This window comes from Melopsittacus undulatus, chromosome 8 (assembly GCF_012275295.1).
Source record: "Melopsittacus undulatus isolate bMelUnd1 chromosome 8, bMelUnd1.mat.Z, whole genome shotgun sequence".
In the NCBI taxonomy this organism is placed as follows: domain Eukaryota; kingdom Metazoa; phylum Chordata; class Aves; order Psittaciformes; family Psittaculidae; genus Melopsittacus; species Melopsittacus undulatus.
The window spans coordinates 19,741,208-19,762,975 of NC_047534.1; the positions used below are offsets into that span (position 1 = coordinate 19,741,208).

A 21,768-nucleotide genomic window follows, 5' to 3' on the forward strand; every position below is an offset into this window, starting at 1 on the left:
AAGATAAGGTTTCTTCAATATCAGGTGCTGCAAAGACTGCTACCCAAGACAATTTCACCTCATAAATCAACATCGTCTTCCTGAATTATTTCCTATTGAGGAGAGGATCAGCTAACACTTGTGCTGGATTTGAGTGTTCTAATCACGGAGAAATATTTTCTTGTGCATTTCTATACTCTCAGCTACTCATGCCAGCTTCGTTATTTCTGTTTATGCACTTGCTAATGCAGATTAATATTCAACTCTGGCAACTAAAGATGGCAGATTTCCAAATTGTGTAAGAGCCATTTGGGTCATATAACCTCTTAAATCTTTTTATTTATCCAGACTGCTTCACTACTCACTTTTCAAACCGGATACACACACAAAGTGGCATTGATGCTACTTTTAAAGATCCAGCTTCCAGGTGACATGGTTTAGTGTGAGGTGTCCCTGCCCATGGCAGGGGGGTTGGAACTAGATGATCTTAAGGTCCTTTCCAACTCTAACTATTCTATGATTCTATGATTATTGTGATTAGGACTTTTAAACTGGTTTTCTCACTCTTTCTTTTGAAAAACTCCATACTAATTTTTTCTGCCTTTTGCTTAGCAAGTACTTCTCACACCAGAACCACAGACAGGATCCAAATTTAATTCATAATCAGCTTTGGTAGCTACTCCTTCAATGAACTGACAATTTAAAATAAATGCAGAATGGGAAATACTTAATGGAGCATTCTGTTACAGCATTCTTCATGTTATTTATGTGCATACTTTTTATATACAGACAAGAGAGAAACAAGCAAACAGAAATCCACACAATCCAAACCAACCACGCACTTTCAGGACCACAACCAATACTTGTGAAATAAAAGCCATAATCTTTAAGCTGAAGCTGAACAGAGATGTAAATCAATTGTTCAGGAGTTCAGTTATACTTGGTAGGTAGTTTACACAGCTAAATACACAGCCATATCATACACACAACAGTAACTTTCTTGACAGTATTGGCAACATCTTCCCTCACCAGTCTAAATGCCTTGCTACATATCACATGTTGCCTCCATCCTTAGATTATCATGGTTACAACATTACTGGTAACATCTACCTTCTACAGAAAATAATTTAAAACTTTGCAGGAAAACTCAATCACAATGAAATTCACACATTTGGGCATGTCTTTATTTGATTTGCATCTACCAAAACACTAGGGGAAAAAAAACCACATATATGCACATCCTTTAATCTTGGCAAGCAGAAGAACTGTTGCCCTTGAGAAATGCAGTTTTATAAATGTAAAACTTCCGAAGTGCTGAAGTACAGGAAGGGCCAGGCAGGGATTATATGTTCTGTAATTTCCTGAGACTGGGCATACTCAATATACGTGCTTCATTCATCCTAAAGTCTTCAACTGACTGTTCAGACTGGCAGAATTCTAAGCCGCCTCAAAGTCTCTCATTTTGCACAGTAGTTGAAGGTCATAATTTCTCAGAACTCTCAAGACCTGGGTCCATGTGTAAGGCCTACTTGCTAAGTTTCCATAGTTGTAATCTAAGGTGGGCCTTGACAACAGTACTGTCTTGTGCAGGGACATTTGGAAGGTGGTAAAATGTTTTTACCAGGAAAGACTATCAGCTTGACATCTCATGATTGAGACAGAATCAATTCAAGAACTTTCAGGTGTTTTCTCTTACTGTTACTTTCCTGCCTCAAGTTTTCCTCCATTTAATTTTGCATGAAATAAGAAATAAAATGAAGCTTGAAGAAGAAAATAATTTTCTATTCGTTGCTAAGAAAAACAGGACGCAACAAATTAAAATCAAAAACATCCTTATGGCAAACTCATGTTCCCTAAATTGCCTAACAACACACAAAAGCTGGTATATCTTATGATTTACCACATACCTATGACTGGGAATTAATTTTGAGCATAAATAGTACAAGATTTTAAATTGAAGATGACAATAAAGGCACTTGGAAATTGTCTTAGCTAGTAATAGTAAACAGACAGCACAGTATTTGTTTCCTTACATAAATAAAGACGTAATGATCTTACAAGTCCATAAATTACTATATGCACTAGTTCCATTAAACCTTGAAAAGCAAAACATCTCTTTGATTAATGCCAATTAAAGATACATGAAGGAAGTAGAGACTGAAAGGCTCAATTTAATTAATAATTTAAAATCTTTTAACTGATGTTATTATCCACAAAAGAATATATATTTCAATATATCAATACTATTCAAAGTTTGTATTTAGACTTTAAAAAGCAGGCCCTGTTGAGAGAAGAATGTACCTGTGTCTGATACCACCAGAAAGACAAACAAAAACCAAACCGTTATCTGTACCCTTACTATGCTGAGTATATACAGGGCATAATTCTTAGATATGCTGAAGATTCTAGTCTTCAGCAATCAAAATTCCACTAGTTTCAATTAACTGGGATCACAAATATTAAGCAGGGACTTAAAAGTGCTTTGCTTGTCTGGATAGGGGCCAGAGTACTCGAATCAACAGAGGTTACAAAGCTCTCCCATGAGTAAATCTCTTTGTCCAGAACAGGAACTACCCAGAACTCAGTGCATCACTAAGAGCACATGACCTTTCACACCTCCCCATCAAATAGACTCCTCCACTGTGAAATTAATTTTAAACTTGTTTGTGATGGGTTGCACTGTAGTACCTTCTATGATCCTGGGTGAAACGGAAAACAAAGAATCCCTCTGAAATTCCTCTGAACAACTAATGCAATTTATACTAGGTAAAGAAATACAGAAATGCAGTTTAACCCAGCATTTAAACTGAGAAAGCTTCCTGGTTTAATGCCAAAATTCAAATAAATCACAGGCTTTCTTCTCTTGTTTGCTCTCCATGTAGTTTCATATTAAGTAGGATATATATTGCTCAACAGAAGAACACACCTTGAAAAATAGAAGTAAAAGGGCATAGGAGTAAATAATTATATTTCTTTTAATTAGTTTAAACCTTTAAATCATCATGCTGCAAAACACTTTTAAGTTTTAGCACCAGACAGTAAGAATTTTGCAGACTGATGCGAAAAGGAAATTCCATAGTGCGAACAGAACACTACATGTTATCAGTGTACTCTGCCAACAATAATTAATTTGTGTGTAGTTTTATTACAGACAGCTGAAGTGGGGAAGAATGTGGTTCAAGCATGAGAATTTTACAGATACTCAGAAAATAAGAGCAGTTTTAAACTCTTGCAAAAAGACTGATTTTGTATAGCCTTGAGCAAGTCACAATCTTTCTGTGCCTCATTTTTTTTCCAGGGGTAAACAGGACACAGGGGAATCTTTTGTCATTATGTTTATATAATACTCAACACCATGGTTTCCTAGAGTACTACTGGAACACAATTAATCATCATAAATGTCCACCTTAGAGGAGTAGGAAAGGAAGAAAGAAAGGGAAAAGAAATATTGGAACTAAGACATTCCAAGCAGCTAGTTCCAGCTTCCACATAAAGACAGAGTGGATGAAGGAGGTTAAACATTGCTGCCCAGTATATGCATAGAATAAAGAGCAACATTAAGTAATAAAGAAAGAAAAACCACTTGTAAGTTACACATTTCCTACACCCTGACCATGCAAGCACATTTTCAGTTCAAAGTTCCTTGCAATTAGCTGAATGGCTTCAAAGAAACATTCCTTTTGGGCAAATACATAACATGTTCAGAAAACAGCACTACTGGTGGCTTTCAAAATAAATTACTAGGCAAAAGTAAAGAAAGAAGCAGAAAGCCTTGCCAGCTGAAAATCAGCTCTCCTCAGCTAATACTCCATACATTCATCCATCACCCAACTTCCATCACTCGTAGCAGTAGATCCCGTTTCTGATCTCTCGCTTTTCCTTGTATTTTAACTTCTGCTCACCTGCATTCATTCTTATTAGCTAATTATTTTTGTTCTAAAACTGGCCGAGTTTTGTAAAAAAAAAAAAAATCTGGTAAAACACAGCTCAACCATCAGTGGTTAAAAAAAGATTTTCCTAAAACTGCTGACTCCTTTAGTCCAGAACAGCAAAAATCCAACAAAAGCCCCACAACAAAACCCAAAAGTTACTTCTATGCTTGGGTAAGGATGACTTCATAGAAAACTGAACTAATCAAGGGTAACAATTTTGAAATATGACCAACAGTGGTTTAGAATAAAATTACAAACATACACTTTCTCTGGCCTTTCAGTCCATCATTACACTGCTAGAGAGCTTTGGGTTTTTACCTTAGTTTTTACTCAGTAAGCATATAGGTTGTCCAAGTTCTTCCTCTCTCCTTCAAGACTACAGAGTGTAATTTTCTTTGAAGCACAAGTCTCTTTTTCCTCATGAAGACAGTCTTGAAAATGTGTATTTATGTAAACTAGCAGTAAAGTCCAGATGGGACATAATTCAGCCTCCTTGTTCCTAAGCCTACTGTCAAAGAAGTGAAGTAGCAGCTCACACAATCCTTTCCTCTAATACTGCAATGCAAAATACATCACAACTAGTGTGTTTTGAATCATAGCTCATATTAGCTTCTCCTCAAATCTCTGCTTTTAGATCTTTAACTACAGGGAACAATTGTTAAGCTGGATTAGCAGGAAGTCCTAAGAAAAAATTTCCAAGCTTAAAAACTTTAATGACCACATTCAGATGCAAGTTTCAAGAAGCTCAGATCACTTTCAACTGAGCTTTATTTACAACCACACATGGAGTCCTTGAGACGATTTTCAAGAAATGTCTATAATTTCTTATGCAAATTATGTAATTACTCAACCTTTTTCCTTTTACATGCTTACAGACTAAACTGTGATGTGCAGCACATTAGGTACTGTACACTCAGCTGCAACAAAAAGATCTATCCAGAAACACAGGTTAAGCAGCCTCACAGCTGGTGAAAAAAAGATGATGGATTATGCAGCTATGATGGAGATTTGAGTCTCCACTGCACAGGAAGAACAGGATCAACACATTTTATTAAAGAAGAACAAATACTTGCACCCATTATCTCTCTAGTTTTTGTTTTATTTTTTATTTACGCAAAAATATAAGTGCATTTAGGGCCTATGAAACCAGTAGTCTAACTAATACAGCGTTGTGAGGCAACAAATACATCTTTTTAGTACAAAATCCTTAACAGCTTGTAGTAAGAAGTAGTAAGCTACTGGTAACATCAATACAGTTTCATGAAAAAAATGAATCTCTGAAAGCACAGGGAAAAGAACATTCCGTTTGTGAGGAAATAAAGGCATCTTGGTTTATAAAAATTACACCGTTTTTAAAAGACTCTTTCAGATCCACTTCATTGCCTTAAAGCAGGAAGTTGAGAAGCTCTGATTTTAAATTTAACGAACTCCTATGTTTCATAAAACTTGTTTAAATTTAGGTCTTAGAAATCTGTTCAGTAGCGTGTGAAAGAACTGACTCATGTACTGAAAAACAGATCACATCATATAAACCACAGAGGAACCTTTGTGTCTCAGATTTTCAATCCTATGGCATTATGGCTGTTAAGGTTTAACTTCCTCCCTTTGCTACACATTATATCTGAAGCTATTTACAATTTCCCCCCCCCCCCTTTTTTTCAAAACTTAATACAAATACCTATGGTGTATGGTTTTTATTTTGCATAAACACAATGCAGTACTGCATTTTGGCAAGCTGATGTAGGTGTCTAGGTCATGACTTCTTCTTGCTTTATGCCAACAGAACTGTTTATCTGTAGTCAGAGATAAAGAATTTCAAGTAGCAAATTTCAATTGCAAAGCTCTCTTCATTTTAAATTAGATTTAACACTTATTTTCAAGAAAACTACTTTTGTTGTTTTGCTGATAAGGCAGGAACACATTCAAGAGAGGTAAGACACCAACTTGATCAGTAGATCACTATTTGACTTGAACCTTCAAAGGACAATTTTGTCCTAGGCAAAACAATTTTAAACACCAATTTTTGTGAAAGATCATTAAGTGTTTATAACAAATTCTCAAGGCTTTCAGCTCCATAAGATTCTTTACTACTGTTCTGTTTATAGAGGGAATCCATCAGTACCACAAACAAGATTCAGAAAGTCTTCACCCTAACTTGTGCTCAGAGCACCACTATCTGTAAGAAAATACACTTAGGATAGTAAGAGTATGGGAAACATGTTTCAGGACAGTAGCACAAATAGCTATAGTGCTTAACCTTTTGCAAGGTTAAGCACTCAAAATTGAGGAAATTCCAGACTTCAGGTTGCTCCGGCAATCTGGAATAAGGAATGCATTGACAATGCCATGCATGTGCAATCAACCTTCAAATTGCCATGATTTTCACATGCTTTTAAAATACAGGTCAAAATCGCACCCGAAAAGTTATGCAAGGTCTTAACTTGAAGGCTACATGATGTGTAAAACCCATACAACATATATTATCAATGGCTGCAGTGGTTATTCAAGTGTGAGCACAGTTTGTGAGGCCATGTCTGAGATGTTAACAAACTTAAAAAACACAGATAGATAGTGTGAAAAAATAAAGGACTAATAAGTAGAAAGAAAGCGAAATGCTGTATTTTTAAAGATATAAAAGATTTTAGATTGTTATAAATCTGTTACTGTTGATGACATCTAAGGAGTTAATTAATTAGCTTTCCCAAAGTATCAAGTTAATTAGCATGAAGCTAATTGTCAGCACCTAACAAGCTATAAGAAGTGTTATAAAATAAAGATAAATGTTGAACTACAAATTATAAACCCTAAAAATTTGTGTTAAGCTTTTATAATTTCCCCTTTAATGTCCAGAATGGTTAAAGTTCACCATTTTTATCCCCCCCACCTCCGCCATATTCGTGCCACATCATTTTCTGCAACTGTTATGCCAGGTTACCTATTTCTCTATCAAAGACCTGCTTTCAAGTAATTTACTGTTTAATTTCCTTTTCCATATCTTTATTCTATCTCTATTAAGATCTATCCATAAATATGTTCTACCTAATGGTTTCAAAAAGCCACTGTATACTTCACAAATGATCACCTTAATTAATGCATAGCAGTAACAAGATAAGCAAGCGCTACGGTTAGATTAGTCCTTTTGTTCAGAAAAAAAAGCCCAAATTATTAATTGGAAAAGAATGGAAAATGAAAAGTAACTACACTAATTATAACTGAAGCACAGCCTTTTAACACAATCACAATATTTTTAGAAAACACAAGAAAACCACAACTGTTGTTCAGTTATTCTGATGTATAAAGAATTTTCATTATTTTAATTAATCTGTTTCTCCCATTAGTATTTCAACTATAATTTGTGCCAGTTCAGTGCACTGAAATAAATGTTACGAAAAAAAGTTGTTCACCTTTACCATAGAGCCTAAGTGTTTAATTGGAAAATACTGGGAAGTTTGAATAGGACATTAATGATAAAAATATAAAACCATCTGGAATATACAAATGAAGATTAAAAACAGAAGCTATTCTTTAGTCATCCTACACAATCACAAGGGACTCATACTGCCCATCAGCTGCATGTCACTCAGGGTACAACTCAAGTAAGATCTACCCACACCCCTACCCACAACACACACCACGAAAAATAGGATTAAGTGCTCTCTGTCTGGTCTGGACAATTTCAATTCCTTATGAAGCAGAACAGAGTTGTCTATCTTTTTCTCTTAAAGTGCTGTGAGAGTAGTCCTTGCATTCTGAATGAATCCTCTGATGAGGTATATGTGTATTCATGGGTAAAGGATGAGGTCACAGGGAAATATTTTGATTTCCTGTTATTTTTGTAGGAACTTAGTAAAAACATTAGTCCACAAAATCTAAACTTCATCCAAAGGGTTTCAAATAGAAATGTTAGTATGCTTTGTCCACTCCTGCATTTTTAGTCCAAATTCTAATCACTTAACTAGAGGCAACTTAGTAATCTAACACATCCAGGAACATAGCAGAGCTCTAGAACTTGAACTCTGTGGATTTCATAGTAAAATTATGATAGGGCAGAAAAAGAAAAGAAAAAATGAAGGAAACACCCCGCTCTCCCCAGCGCACACACAGACACACACACACACACTGGTCCTCCTTCAAATTCTGTCAAATAGATGGCATGAAGAAAATATATTAAACTTGAATTAAAATCCTGTTAATCTCTTATGCATAATTCCCTCTAAAGGCCAATTTTTCAGCAAGGGTGAGTGAACTGGTTGGGTTTGCAGCACACAACTAAAGCAATGAACTGACCATCAACATTCTACTACCTCAGGAAAAGGGAATTTAAATATGCATACTTTCTGGACAACTTCTTCAAAGTTTTTGTTTATATTTTTTAATCTCTCAGTACTAATACTGAAATAGCAGTAGACACCTACACAATAACACGTTTATAACTTTCCCATTATTTTTCAGTAAGCAGTAATTGTAGAAACTGTGGTTAAAAGGAAACTCAATAATTAAACTGATCAGTTGGTGAATTTGAAGACAGCAGTAAACAACAATATTGTGACAGGAGTTTGGTCATTACTCATGAAAGGAAATCATGGATTTCCAGACTGTTGACAGAGAGAAGCAGTTTGATACAAAACTAAAATAAAAAATTATTTTCATTCATTAGGATATTCTGCAAGGAGAAAATAATCAAAATCTATAGTCACATAAAGAAACGCATTTTAATAAATGGGTAAAAGCTGAGCAAAAGGGAACGTAATGCTGGGGTTAATCCTCATAGGGAAGCAACCTCAGATAAAGAATGCATAGACAGATCTGACATATGGGCTCTTTCTTTAGAGAAAGCCTCTGTTTTGAGTGCAGGTCATTCTAGCTAATGGATGTCATGTTCATTGACAATCATATTAGTCCTTTTTGCTATTTTAGTCAATAAGACTAATCATCTAGCATGCCTAATTTATATAGCTAGGAGGGTGGGTTATCAGTGCAGATGTACTGAAGCATAAAAGACTTGGGAACATTGACCTATCTGTCAAATTTGATCAAGCCCAATGAAATTCAATTTGTTAACTTTGCTTCACAATCCTACTCTCATGCACTCTAATACATTTTGTATTGCACTGAGATGCACATTCTACAGTGAGACTTTTTATTTGGATTAATGAGAATCATGTATGAGCTATGTTAACATTTGGAGTAATGGACATGACTTTTAAAAATAGAAGGCTAAAAGTACAAGTAAATCTGTAAATATTTGTAGTAAATATTTGTATTTGTATTTGTAAATAAATATTTGTATTTGCATGCCCAGTTCTTACCTTAAAGGACAAGGCCACAATTTAATATTTTAACAATAACTAGAGCTAAGAAAAGAAATCAGGAGTGTTTTCTCATTAAACAGAGAAAATGCTGGTTTTGCATGTGTATATATGTGTATATATATATATATATTCAAGCTTCAAAAGTAAGCCAATGCAAGTTACATATCTCTGGACTTCTCACTTCTTTAAAATAGTAATTAATGCTTATTTTGTGCCTAAAGCAAAGGTTTCTGAAGCCAACAGAAGAGCATAGCTCTTCTAGTACCCACTCAAGTCTCATCCCAAAGGAATTATTTTTTTCATCAGGTACATAAGGCTCCCAACAGTCATGAAGTTTAAGCCTTTGTCTTTAAATCCAGTGCTTGCTAGAGATATCCACAGAATCTGGACAGAGTGAACTGCAACAGCACAAGCTCTGAACAGCTGGTTTTTGCTGTTTCCAGTTTACTCAACAGCACCTACATTTGCACAGATGATTTGTCCAATATTTCCATTTTTTATGTATAAAACTGCAGTTACAAGACTCATTCCTGGTTTGTTTCATGACAATCCTGCAGTCTTCCTCCTGAAGGAGTTTCCTATCTTATCTGTTCTCTAACCATACAGGATGAGAGAACATTCCTATTTTACAGTCACTGCCCAAATTGCATACAAAAGGTTACTGGATTGAATTAGAGAGGATTAAACTTGAATAATTACTATGTTTCTCAATTTGAGACGAATTGGAATAATAACCGTGTCTAAGTATAGGCTCCAGCAGATATATTTAGCCCTTCAATCATACCAGAATATTTAATAAATAGTTCTGGAACACATGAACATTAGCTAGAGGAGAATATCTAGAACAGACTCAGAGTCATAGAATAGTTAAGGTTGGAAAGGAGCTTAAGACCATCTAGTTCCAACCCCCCTCCCATGGACAGGGACACCTCACACTAGACCACGTTGACTAAGATTCTTTCCAACCTGATCTTGAACACTGCCAGGGACAGAGCTTTTACCACTTCCTTGGGAAACCTGTTCCAGTGCTTCATCACCCTCACAGTAAAAAACTTGTTACAGCTAACCCAAACTTCCCCGGATTAAGTTTGAACCCATTACCCCTTGTCCTATCGTTACAGTCCCTGATGAAGAGTCCCTCCCCAGCACCCTTGTTGGGCCCCTTTAAGATACTGGAAGGCTGCTATGAGGTCTCCACACAGCCTTCTCTTCTCCAGGCTAAAGAGCCCAAACTTTCGCAGTCTGTCTTCATACACGACAGTGCTCCAGCCCACTTTTTGTCCTCATGGTCTTCCTCTGGAGTTGCTCCAACAGCTTCATGTCCTCCTTGTGTTGTGGACACCAGAACTGCATGCAGTACTCCAAGTGGAGTCTCACAAGAGCAGAGTAGAGGGGCAGGATCACCTCCTTCAAGCTGCTGGTCACACTCCTTTTGATGCAGCCCAGGATACAGTTGGCTTTCTCGGCTCTGAGCACACACTGAAGTCAGCTCATGTTAAGTTTCTCATTGACCAACACCCCCAAATCCTTCTCTGCAGGGCTGATCTGAATCACTTTTCCACCTAACCTGTATCTGTGCCTGGGATTGCCAACCCAGGTGTAGGACCTTGCACTTTGCTTTGTTAAACTTAATGAGGCTGGCATTGGCCCACCTCTCAGGTGTGTGAAGGTCCCTCTGGATGCCTTCCCTTGCCTCCAGCTTACCAACCAAACTCAATGCGCATTAAAATGTCTTATCTATTTCTAGTACTGGAAAATAACAAGTAAATAAGGTAAACAACCTTCCCAACCAATCGAGCTTTTGCTTTATAACTAAAAATAAGTAAAGGAATAAAACAATTTGATTTTTTTATTGGTACAGGTAGATATAATTCCAAAATCAAACAGAAGTATTCAGTTAACATTGATGTGACTTGACAGATGCATTGCCTGGAAAATTTCTTGGTTCTTCTCCCATTAGATATCTTTATATAAGCCTGATTTCCATATCATACTGAATATCAGTGGACATTAGACTAAAAAAATGTAAGTAATGTGAAGTCATAAAGTCAGCTCTCTAGAAGAGATTGCCAGTTTGCTCATGAGTTATCCATGCACTGTGGAAACAAACTCTACATACATCTAGCATGCTTGAATATTTTTGGTTTAGAGCATGGACACCAATGCCACTATGAAACAGCTGTGAATGGGAAGCGTAATCTGCCAGTTCACACAGAACATTTCTTCCATCATTTGCTTCACTTTTCTGTAACACTGTCTCCACCATCATGGGCAACAAAGCGTGTGGGGGGGGGGGGTGTAAAAACTATGCTCTTTGGAAGCCTGAAACAATTTAATTCTATTCTTTATGGAGATTAACCCTAAAATGTTATGGGCACAAACAATCTGAAAAAAAAATGGGGAAAAGGAAAACAATATTAAAAACAAAACATCAACCTGGCTTCTGACCTGAATAATTTTTCTGGCATGAAACTAGAAGAAATATATGACTTTTTTTAGATATGTTTTAGATATGTTGCCATTTAATCTGTTACGCCACGTATCAACAAGGCTATCTTGCCATACCATGGAAAAAATACTCCACACTAAACACCTATTGTTTTACCCACAATGAGCCTCACAACATATTTCAGAGCTTCCATTCATGGAAATACTGCCGAGTAGCAATGTTATCCTCTCAGTGGAAAAAACATAGAGCCTGTAAGTCTACAACACTTTATTGAAAGGAATATGAAATGGCATTATCGAGTAAAACTTTCCTTTTTTTTTTTTAATCTTAAAAAAAACATAGCACTGCTCAGAGAAGCAAGGCAACAGACCTGTTTGGTGAATGTGTGGTGTTTTATGTTCATTAGAGGAGATACTGGACAATTTGAGATATGCTGGAAGCATGAATAAGAGAAAAGATTGAAACAGATGAAATCCTACAGAATAAAAAAGGCCCCTCAAAATTATTCAAACTTTTCGAAACTTTTCCTTCAAATGAAAGCATACAACAAAGCTCTGACAACTCCTGGAAGAAAATAAATGTCTAATCTGAAAATCAATTTAAATAGGATACGTCTACTTTTTCCCTCTCCCGATTTTTCTGAAGAATTGAATCATCAATGCATCATGATCTCACCAATGTGTGCTGGGCTATACATAAATCATCACAGATGAGAGAGACTGAGTTAAAATTTCTGGATGTATGCAGGTGGTTTATGAGCACATGTTCCATAGCATAATTAAAGGGACAGGGGCTTCTATGTTCCTCTGTTTCTTTTATAGCACTCAACACAATCATAACCCAAGGTTTGCAATGGCTAAGAAATTATTTTGGATCCCTGGTTTACGAATTATGGTTTGGGACTCACTGTTCTTGTTCTCTCTTTACATATCTGAGAGGTATTCCAATGACTATCTCTTGTGTGTTTTGCAAGAGGTTAAAATCTTGTTTGAATAAGGTTTTGCATTCAAAAAAAGAAGGAAGAAGGAAATACAGATCTAAATTTTCCTAATAGCGTAGAACTTGTTGCATTGGTGTGAAGACTTATTTGTGGAGTTATAGCTATCATATATTTACATTTACACTTCTTTGTATCTTAGCAGACTGTTAAAGCTTACACTTTTGGAATGAAGTGAAGATCCATATGTGAACTAGAAACAAAATATCTAGAGATCTTTTAAACTAAAAATCCTGAGTAGGACTTCCTGCCTAAGCATGGTTAGTCTAATAGTTATATTTGAAGCTCTCTATTAATCTCTGGATAGAAGCCTTTACTAAAAGAGCAGGAAGAAACACAACTGCAGCAAAAAAAGGCTGATGTCATTCTCCATCATTATGTAAAAAAATCTGAAGGCACAGCATGGGTGTCACTATTTGAATTTATAAAGCTTTAGTGAATGCTTTCCCATTGTGCACAAGTGAGATCATTGCCCTACCCAGATACTTCTTTTAGAAGCTCATACTGTATAGTGTGTGAGCACAAGCCCCAAAGGTACGAGTCCTAACCAGAGAAATCAACTTCTCTTCTTGGATGCTGTAATGTTGATAGAAAAATTTTTAATTGCTTTACTATGACAGCACCAGAAGACAGTAAATTCTGTCTTGCATATTATGCCTTTCTCATGGACAGCTGTGTAGAAAAGAAATTCATAGAGCCATTCCTGAATATAAATTTTAACATGAAGATACACACTCCAACTCATTAGGCCATTATGGCAATTAATTGCTAAGCTATTTTAAATGCATACATAATAAACAAAATTATTTGATTATATATACACATTTTTGTATATTTTATATATACATATATTTATATCTATATGTGTGTGTTTGTGTAAAATATAGATATATACTATCCACCTAACTGAAAACTATTTTCAAAGCATGCTGAAATAAATAACTCATGCAATATGGAATGTGAATTAGGATGTATGTAAGTTAGAGAATTAGAGCAAAGTTACTTCAATATTCAGATGTCTGAGGTGGAACTGCTTGTTTTCTTCCTTTATTTTACTTTACATTTTCTTCATACAACTCTTCAACCACAGAAATCTGTGTGTTCCAGAGAACTTGGCAGATTGAGAATGATAATTAACAAGTAAACAGGAAAATTGCAGGACGGAAAAGCACAAACATAGCTAAATCTCTGAACAGTTTGGTGCAAAATAAAGCATTATTATACCTGCAATGATGTCATCCATCTGCTCCAAAGCTGCTTCCAGCATATGGCTAGCGTCAGAAGCCATCATCTGTGATTTCTTCAGTAGAAAGAGTAAAGGTCTGAAAAGAAGAATGAAATCATGTGTATTACACTAAACCAGACCTGTCACTGTTACATTATAGAGTAAGCCACACAAGCAAAAGTCCACATTAGCAAGAACACAGCCAAATATACAGTAATATGGAAAGTAAAAAACTTGTTCCCATGAACTGGGATTTATAATGTTTTGATTCGTTGTGGATTTTTTTTTAAGTGATTTTACTAAAACAAGTAAATGCAGATGGATATAAAACCAAACAATCTCAAATACTGGAAGCTACAGATTCCCCTACCCCTCATCCTTAACAATGATTTCCTAGATTCTTAGTTGTGTGCATTTCAACCTTTTAAACTGTGTGAGAAAAGGACTGACTAGGTTTCAATGCAGGAATGACCACACAGTGTAAAACTTGCTTAATCTATAAGCAAAACTCTATAGCAGCTCTGCTTTTTGATAGTTGTCTGAAGAGTAAAGACAATTCAGAAATTATTTTTACTTCTCCTTTCTATAACCTCATTCAATCTTCATATCACTTCTTTCATGATACTAAAAATACAGTTCCTTGTTCCAATAACAAAAATGCCCCAAGTATGAAGTTTCTGAAGTTACTGTTGCCCCTTTAAAGAATGATTAAAGACATTCATGTTTCCATCTGACATTAAGGATTACAAAGAAAATCTTCCAAAATTAGCTGCTACTTGTTAGTTGGTGTTGCTGGACTCTTAGTCAAGTAACAGTCACTGTTGTCAACAGATGACATTTCAAAGGGGAAAATAATGTATGCTATCTGTTTCACTGCCAGTGAGAAAATCCTCCCTTAAATAAGGCCCTTTTGCACATCACTTCATCACTGAAGTATGAAACCAGTGCCCACGCAGAGATGAACAGGGATTGTACTTATGCATGATTTCTGCAGTGCTCTAACATATGGAACACTGACAAAGCCTTTAAAGGGTCACAGAATTATGATTTCTCTTCCATGAAGGGTGCAATTCAGTCTTTTGACATTCAGTCTTCTGATATGGCAAATTTAAAAACTGTGATTCAAAAGGGTTAGAGTTTGACAGCTTTCTAAGCACTGCAAACACCCCATCTGACAACGGCTAGAGAGAGCCTTCAAATAACACAGGTTGTAGGTAAGTGTATAGGCCATGGTCATATGTTTATGGGGCCAATTATTCCAATGCCACTGAAATGGCACTAATCTGTATCATGTGATTGCCTACGCTAAGAATTCAATTACTTTGAATTTAAACATATATTACAATAATCTGTAATGGTAATTCACACAGATGAAAATATTTTTATGTTCATCCAGTGACAATTCAGACACTGGCCACAAGGACCAACAGCATGATTAGTAGCTAAACCACATATACATTCTCTCAGTTGGAGCTTGCCTAAACACTAGAATATAGAATCAGCAGTCAGAGGATAAAGTCAGCTTTAAAATAAAAGTTTACACATTGTTGTTTCAGGGGGACCATCAGAAAAAAAAAATAAAATCCCTAAAAGTATACTTAAGGCTGACTCCAAATTACTGAGCTGTAAGAAATGTTCAATCTTAGTAATAAGCCCAGAGCAACTGAAAATTTCTACTAACAAGTCAAAATTACTTGCTTCTTTTACAAACTAAGAACTCTGAGATGTAGACTTTTCTCCATTGTGTATGTTTCACCAGCAATGAGTAAGCTCTGTGCAAGGTGTGCATCCTATGTCCATCCTAGTCAATGTATATAACACCACTACCCAGAGGGATAGATGCAGGAACAATAGACAGAAACTAGTATGTTCTGAGGTCTGCCATTTATACTTGTGGTAATGGGTAAGCCATTATCTAACTTTAGATAAAATTGATCTGAAGAGCATTACAAGAATGCCTTATCAGAAAGCAGAAGAAAAATCTTCAGCATCACCCATAGCAGAATTTAATTTAAATGAATGGTTGGTTTTAGTATCTCCATTTTTGTCAAAATAATAATTTAACATGGACAATGCTAAATATAGCTGAATTTTACCAAAATGCATCTGATCCAAATATTTTATTTAATGGTATTACACAAATAATGCTCAGAATAATCTGGAAAGTCATTAAGTCAATTGATATAATTTCAAAATTTCAGAATGCTTACACATGTGAAGTTTACAGACACTCCCTCCAATTCTGTTGCTTCAATTTGTTGGATTTGGTAGATTTCCATCTTCTGTTGTCACATTTACCCACCAGTAGCTTAGTAGTTTCACTAAATATTTGAGAGGTACCTGATTCTCAACTGCAACAAGCGTCCTTCTTTGCAACATTTTTCCTAGTTCAAAACAATCACAACATTGGTCATAACCACCTCAGTGAAAAGAAACCCACCTACAGTAAGCAGCTGCCAGAGGTGCACATAGGCTGCTTTGCTACTTTGGCAGACGTGGCCATCAGCCACTCTCCCAGAAATCTATGGCCACCACTTGTATTGGTAAATCATGACAGCAGACTGGCTCGAAATTAGAAGGGAGAAAAAAAGTGGAAAATACTGAAAATAGCATAGAGTTTCTTTGGCTGGATTACACAGCAGGCTCTTACTTGTGCAGTAAGCTACCACTCTGTGCGCTTAAAGCAGCTAAAGCATCACACACTTGTCAACAAGAAATCCAGGACTACCATCTCTTCTAAACATCAAATACAGTATCTCATCATCAGTAGTGAAAAAGGTGCAGAAAATTATGACAGATTACATTACAAAATTGAAATTTTACTAATAAAAACCCTTTCAACCAAGAACTAGGCACGAAACAAAGTTTTGCTGAAAAATACCACCAGAACTGCATTATTTATCTCCTGTCAGCTTCCACACAATGCCCATTTTCTCACCTGTATCACAGTGTATTTGTTGCTTAACTGCATTAAGCTAGAGTAAAACCTGCTGATCAAACAAAGATTTATTAATAAATGCTATGTTCTTTGCTCCAGAGCGATAATGTAATATTACTTGTTTGACATCTCTTTCTAGACAGACCTGTTACTTGTGCTTCAGGCAAATCTTACTTTCCCAGACACTCCCTTCTCAGAGTGTACTGGTCTGAGCAGTATTATGAAAATAGCTCGCAGCTCTCATATGCTTTCATTTATTATTTCTGATCCAGTTCTATAGAAATATCTGCAATTGTGGATTCTTTTATTATTATTAAATAACAAGACACATGTATCAATCCCATGGCATGCCAAGTGCTTCAAACAGGATCTGTTTGCTGGTATTTTAATTGCAATTACTTGAACAGTTTTAATTCCTCAATGACATTAACAGATGCAGAACACCATGACTTATCTACCTCTATTAAAAAAAAAAACACATATTTTGAAAAATAAGTTTTTTCAGCTTTGGTAAACATTAAAAAAACCTACCACTAACAAGATTTAATGCTCCCATACAACCTTTAATATCAGCCATTCTAACCTTTAGGAATTATTAGATTAATGTATGTATCAGCAAAATACAAGAACCAATCTACTCACCTTTTCAGATCGCCAAGAAGAATTTACTTTTTTGCCTGATCAGTAGAAATTGCTCACTATTAATAGCCAAAGTTCTAACAGTTAAGCAGATATAAGTCGAAATTATAATCATCCTTTCTAAGCTACATGCTCACACTAATTTAGAGCCCAGCCCACAGATAAAGATATTGCAACCCTCTTTGTTGTAATTACCTAAGTAATAAGATCTTCCAGGAAGTGCAGACAGAGCAAACTGGTCTGAATGGTCTAAATTTATTTTGCTTAGCTACCTTTACCTTATAAAACCCAATCCAAGATCTGCATAATCAAGTGAAAAATCTCTGACAGAAACTATTGTGCTTAGAGCCAATATCCCTTACAAATTTCTTAATCTGATTTCTGTATGTAAAGTTATAGCTTACTGTACCCAAAAAGAATACAGTATTTAACAGACATGGTCATTATGAGCAAAATGTTCTTCAGAATTATGAAAAGCCTTAATTATATTTGAACCTTTCATGGCTGCCTTGAGCCAGCAGCTGTCCTGAGATAAGAATGTTAACATTTAGGCAACTCATAAGTCAGCTGTTTTTCCAGGGTTGCTCCTAATAATGAGGTTGCCAACTTTATCAGTTATGGAAAAGGGTGTGGTTTTTGACAAGAACTTCTGAAATCCAGATCTTCCTTAATATCAGTGCTTTGGGTGGCCCACAAATTCCTCTAACATTTAGAAGACACAGCTAATAATTAACTACTGCCACCTCTTTTTTTTTTCCCAGGATGAATAAATACATATTTGTAAAATGCTCAAAGATTCAAGAATCACATTGCTTTGTACTTCATGGTATAATGAAACATCAAACTGCTTGGGTAAGCTTTAGAAGCCCTTCACACATTTTTCAGCTGCAAGATAATTCCTGAGCTGGAATGAACAAATGTGCACAACCTCCAAGCCCACCACTTCCCACCTTGCTTCTCCTCCAGTCGCACACTCTATAGTACCCAGTCACCCTACAGGAACACAGCTGCTGATTTCATCTCTCCAGCTTTGCTCTGTAGCTCCCACGACACCACCAAATACGAAAGTTATAAATACATATTTGGATGGTGGCCTTTTAGACCCTGGCATCCTCTCTAATTAAAGTTAATCCTTAGTCCTAAATAACTATCCACAGCTGCTGGGAGCAGAAAAACTTCTGATGATTACTAGAATGACTGCCTAAGGAACACTACTTACACAGGATCCTCCAGGACCATTCAGCCATGAATCCTGTTCATCTGATTATAGCTTAAATTTATTTGTTAATTCGGACACTACCTACTCTATTCCACTTCATAAGCTTCATTGGAATAGACAGAAGGACAATTAGAAACCTTTCTTCATTATTTATTACCCTTTCTTGTAATAAATGAAAATAAGATTATTGAGGGTTTTTTTAAAGAATAATCAGAATGGGAATTAACAATAATTTTCAGCTAGAAAGCATAAAGTGTCCACACTAAGGGGAGGCGGAAGCTCTACAGAGAAACTTAGTTAAAGCTGGATTAGTTAAAGCTGGACAAAGACTTGATACTGAACTACTTAGGTAGATGGTAGAAGAACTAGTAGTCTCTGGTCAACATATTGCTGGGATTCCTTACATGAAGGGACATCCTTAGGTGAAGCACAGTATTAGTACTTCTTCAGCTTGGCAATGACAACCTACAGGATCAGGCCAGACGGTTATAGAAAATATGTGTCTTTTTGCATTTCATCAAGTTTTCTAAATGGAAATCATCCTGTTTACACATCAAGCTGTTACGGAATCAACTTAGCAGAACAAGCACTGCAAATAACTTACTTTATTAACTGAAGTAGTACAAATCCTACTGGGGATATAGAAGTATACAAGCACTGTGAAACAGAGATTTTTGCATGAACTTACGAGAGTAATACAGAAGTTTTATTGAAGGCGGCCCATGCTAACAGAGGACTAGAAGATCTGATATCTCAAAGAAAGATAAGGAGGCCAAATTTTCACATCTGCTCACAGTGTCCATTTTCTTCAGTTCCTTGATGTACGCAAAGGAGTGTTGTAAAAATCAGCTGCTTTGCCAAAGGACAGCAAACCTTCCTCAGCCAACAAGCTTAGCTTTTAGAACCCATACAGTCCTTGGTCCTAGTGCCTTACCTTCTATTTATTATTGCCCATAGTGTAATCAAGACAGGTATCCATCAGATTCGTATGACTCAGAGGCAGAAAACAGCTATGTATTTTTGGAACTCTTACACCACTGTAAGAACAGTCAAGCTTGTTCAGATTAAAAGCGTGTTGGCCGAGTGCTCCATCTCTAAAGATGTTCTGTGCAACACAGGTGCATAGTGATCAGTCTCTTGCTGTGTCTTTCTGCCAACAATGAGCAAGCATGACGCTTCATGAAACACAGTCTGGAGATGAACCATCATGATTCACAGATTTTGAAAGACCTACCCTCTGTAGATTCATCTAATTTCAAATCCATTTTATAAAATTTGTCAGTGAATGTTCGGCCGTTTCAGGAAAAAACAAGCAAAAAACCCAGTGGTTAATCACTGATCTCACTTTTTCATGTCACAATCTTACAGTCTCTTTCCAGTCCTATTACCCTTTCTCCCCCACAATATCTCTGTTTAACTGAAGAGTTATCCTGCAAGTCTCTCCACAGAATAAACCCAATCCACACTTTTTTAAACACACTTGTTGCTTCTCTATATACTTTTCCTTGTTTCATTGAATCCCTGTTGAGACATGATGACCAAACCTACATGTAGTGTTCAAGCTGCAGAGTACTTCTGACTCTTAGAAAAATGCCACAAAAGAAATACATGATGACGTTAGGTGAATATGTGAATGTTTCCATTCAGAGTAAAGCAATGGATCTTTACAGAAGTAACTCACTTCAGAGGATAAGAAGGAGAGCATTAAGCATTACTTAAAGGGGATAGACACAAAAAGCAAAAAACAAAAAAGTAGGTGAGGACTGGTAGAAGAACTGGCACCAGTGGACACGGAGATACCAGAGATGTGTTTTCCTGCAACAGAACCTCAGAGCAACATGCAGGGTTAACAAGCCAGAAAACTAACCTCTTGTAATCAAAAGACACAATTTTAATCCACAAAATTTCTACAATAAAAGCTGAGATCTGCATTAAACTACACAGAGAAACAATCCAACACAGACAAAATTAAGAGAGACACTTTTCATTACAAAAGCACCTGTACCTGTGTTACTCAGGTTGTAAAGCTCTGTCCTGAATTTGCCCCAACTTTATTAATGTGATATGAAGACTTTTGCAAAGTCTAGCCTTAGCTCTAGACATAAGACTGCTTTTTTGACTTTAAAAAATGTAATTCTATATGACTTTATAAAATGTAATTCTATATTTGCATTTTCCTTTTTTTTTTAAACACTTTGTTCAGCAATTTATAAATAACTGGAAACACCACAAGGCTGATTTAATATGACCCACCCTGCAACTGTGAATGAAAACATGCTGAATTCTCACTAACAGGAATTGACGGTATCAAGTACTTCTATATAAATTTGAGCTTCACTAGCTAGCTATTTTGAGGAATGTGTCTGTGGGAAACAACAAAAATAAAAATATACTTCCGTTAAAACCAGCAAATTTAACAGAGATGAATCTGCTTGCATTAAAAGCATTAAACTGGGAACAACAAATGGATCACTGTGAAAAACACCATACCCCAATATTACTCATCACATCAATGAAAATATAAATTTTAACAGCTGTGTCTATTTAACATTTATGCTTATAAACAAATCATTCTTCTATAGATTGCTTCTTGTATATTAATGAAATTATCTTCGGAAAAAAGCCATCTTCAACTTTTCTTCTCTTTCTCTGCCTAAATAATAAGTATAGCCAAGAGACAAAAATATTCTATGGCAAGTTAAATCCTGATCTAAAATGACACATTTTGTTGATTTTGCTCCTCCATTATTCAGAATATGGGACATCTTGCTCCTTTCAGAAGTGGCCAGCAATAAGTAGTTCTACCAAACATCGTGCCACAGCTGAATTGTGAATCTGGGAATAATAAAGTCTCCTATAATATTTACTTTACATACTTGAACCATTAACATGATTTTACAGTGATGAGAAAAAGCATCTGCAGAGAGGCAATGTTGCAAGACAGACACAACAGTAACTTCGCATCCAGAAGAAACATTTAATAGTCAGATTTATATAGGTGAGAGAAACTTGTATCTCCCATCTGAATCGTAGAAGAAAAATGAATAACAAGATGATTGGAGACAGATCAAGCACCCA

At 36.0% G+C, this 21,768-nt stretch overlaps 1 protein-coding gene across 7 annotated transcripts in view; it reads right to left on the reverse strand.

Moving 5' to 3' along the window:
- The window catches only part of PPFIBP2 (PPFIA binding protein 2), a 105,109-nt gene that overhangs the window by 74,038 nt on the left and 9,303 nt on the right, over positions 1 to 21,768 (reverse strand). For 5 of the 7 annotated variants that reach the window (XM_034065799.1, XM_031050439.2, XM_031050437.2 and 2 more), the window contains exon 2: positions 13,894 to 13,991. In XM_034065799.1, coding sequence (XP_033921690.1) covers positions 13,894 to 13,960 — 67 coding nt within the window. In that variant the 5' untranslated portion in view covers positions 13,961 to 13,991. Of the gene's footprint in view, positions 1 to 4,229; positions 4,424 to 13,893; positions 13,992 to 17,474; positions 17,580 to 21,768 lie in introns of those variants that run through there. The other 2 variants (XM_031050438.2, XM_031050442.2) reach the window with 2 other exon arrangements.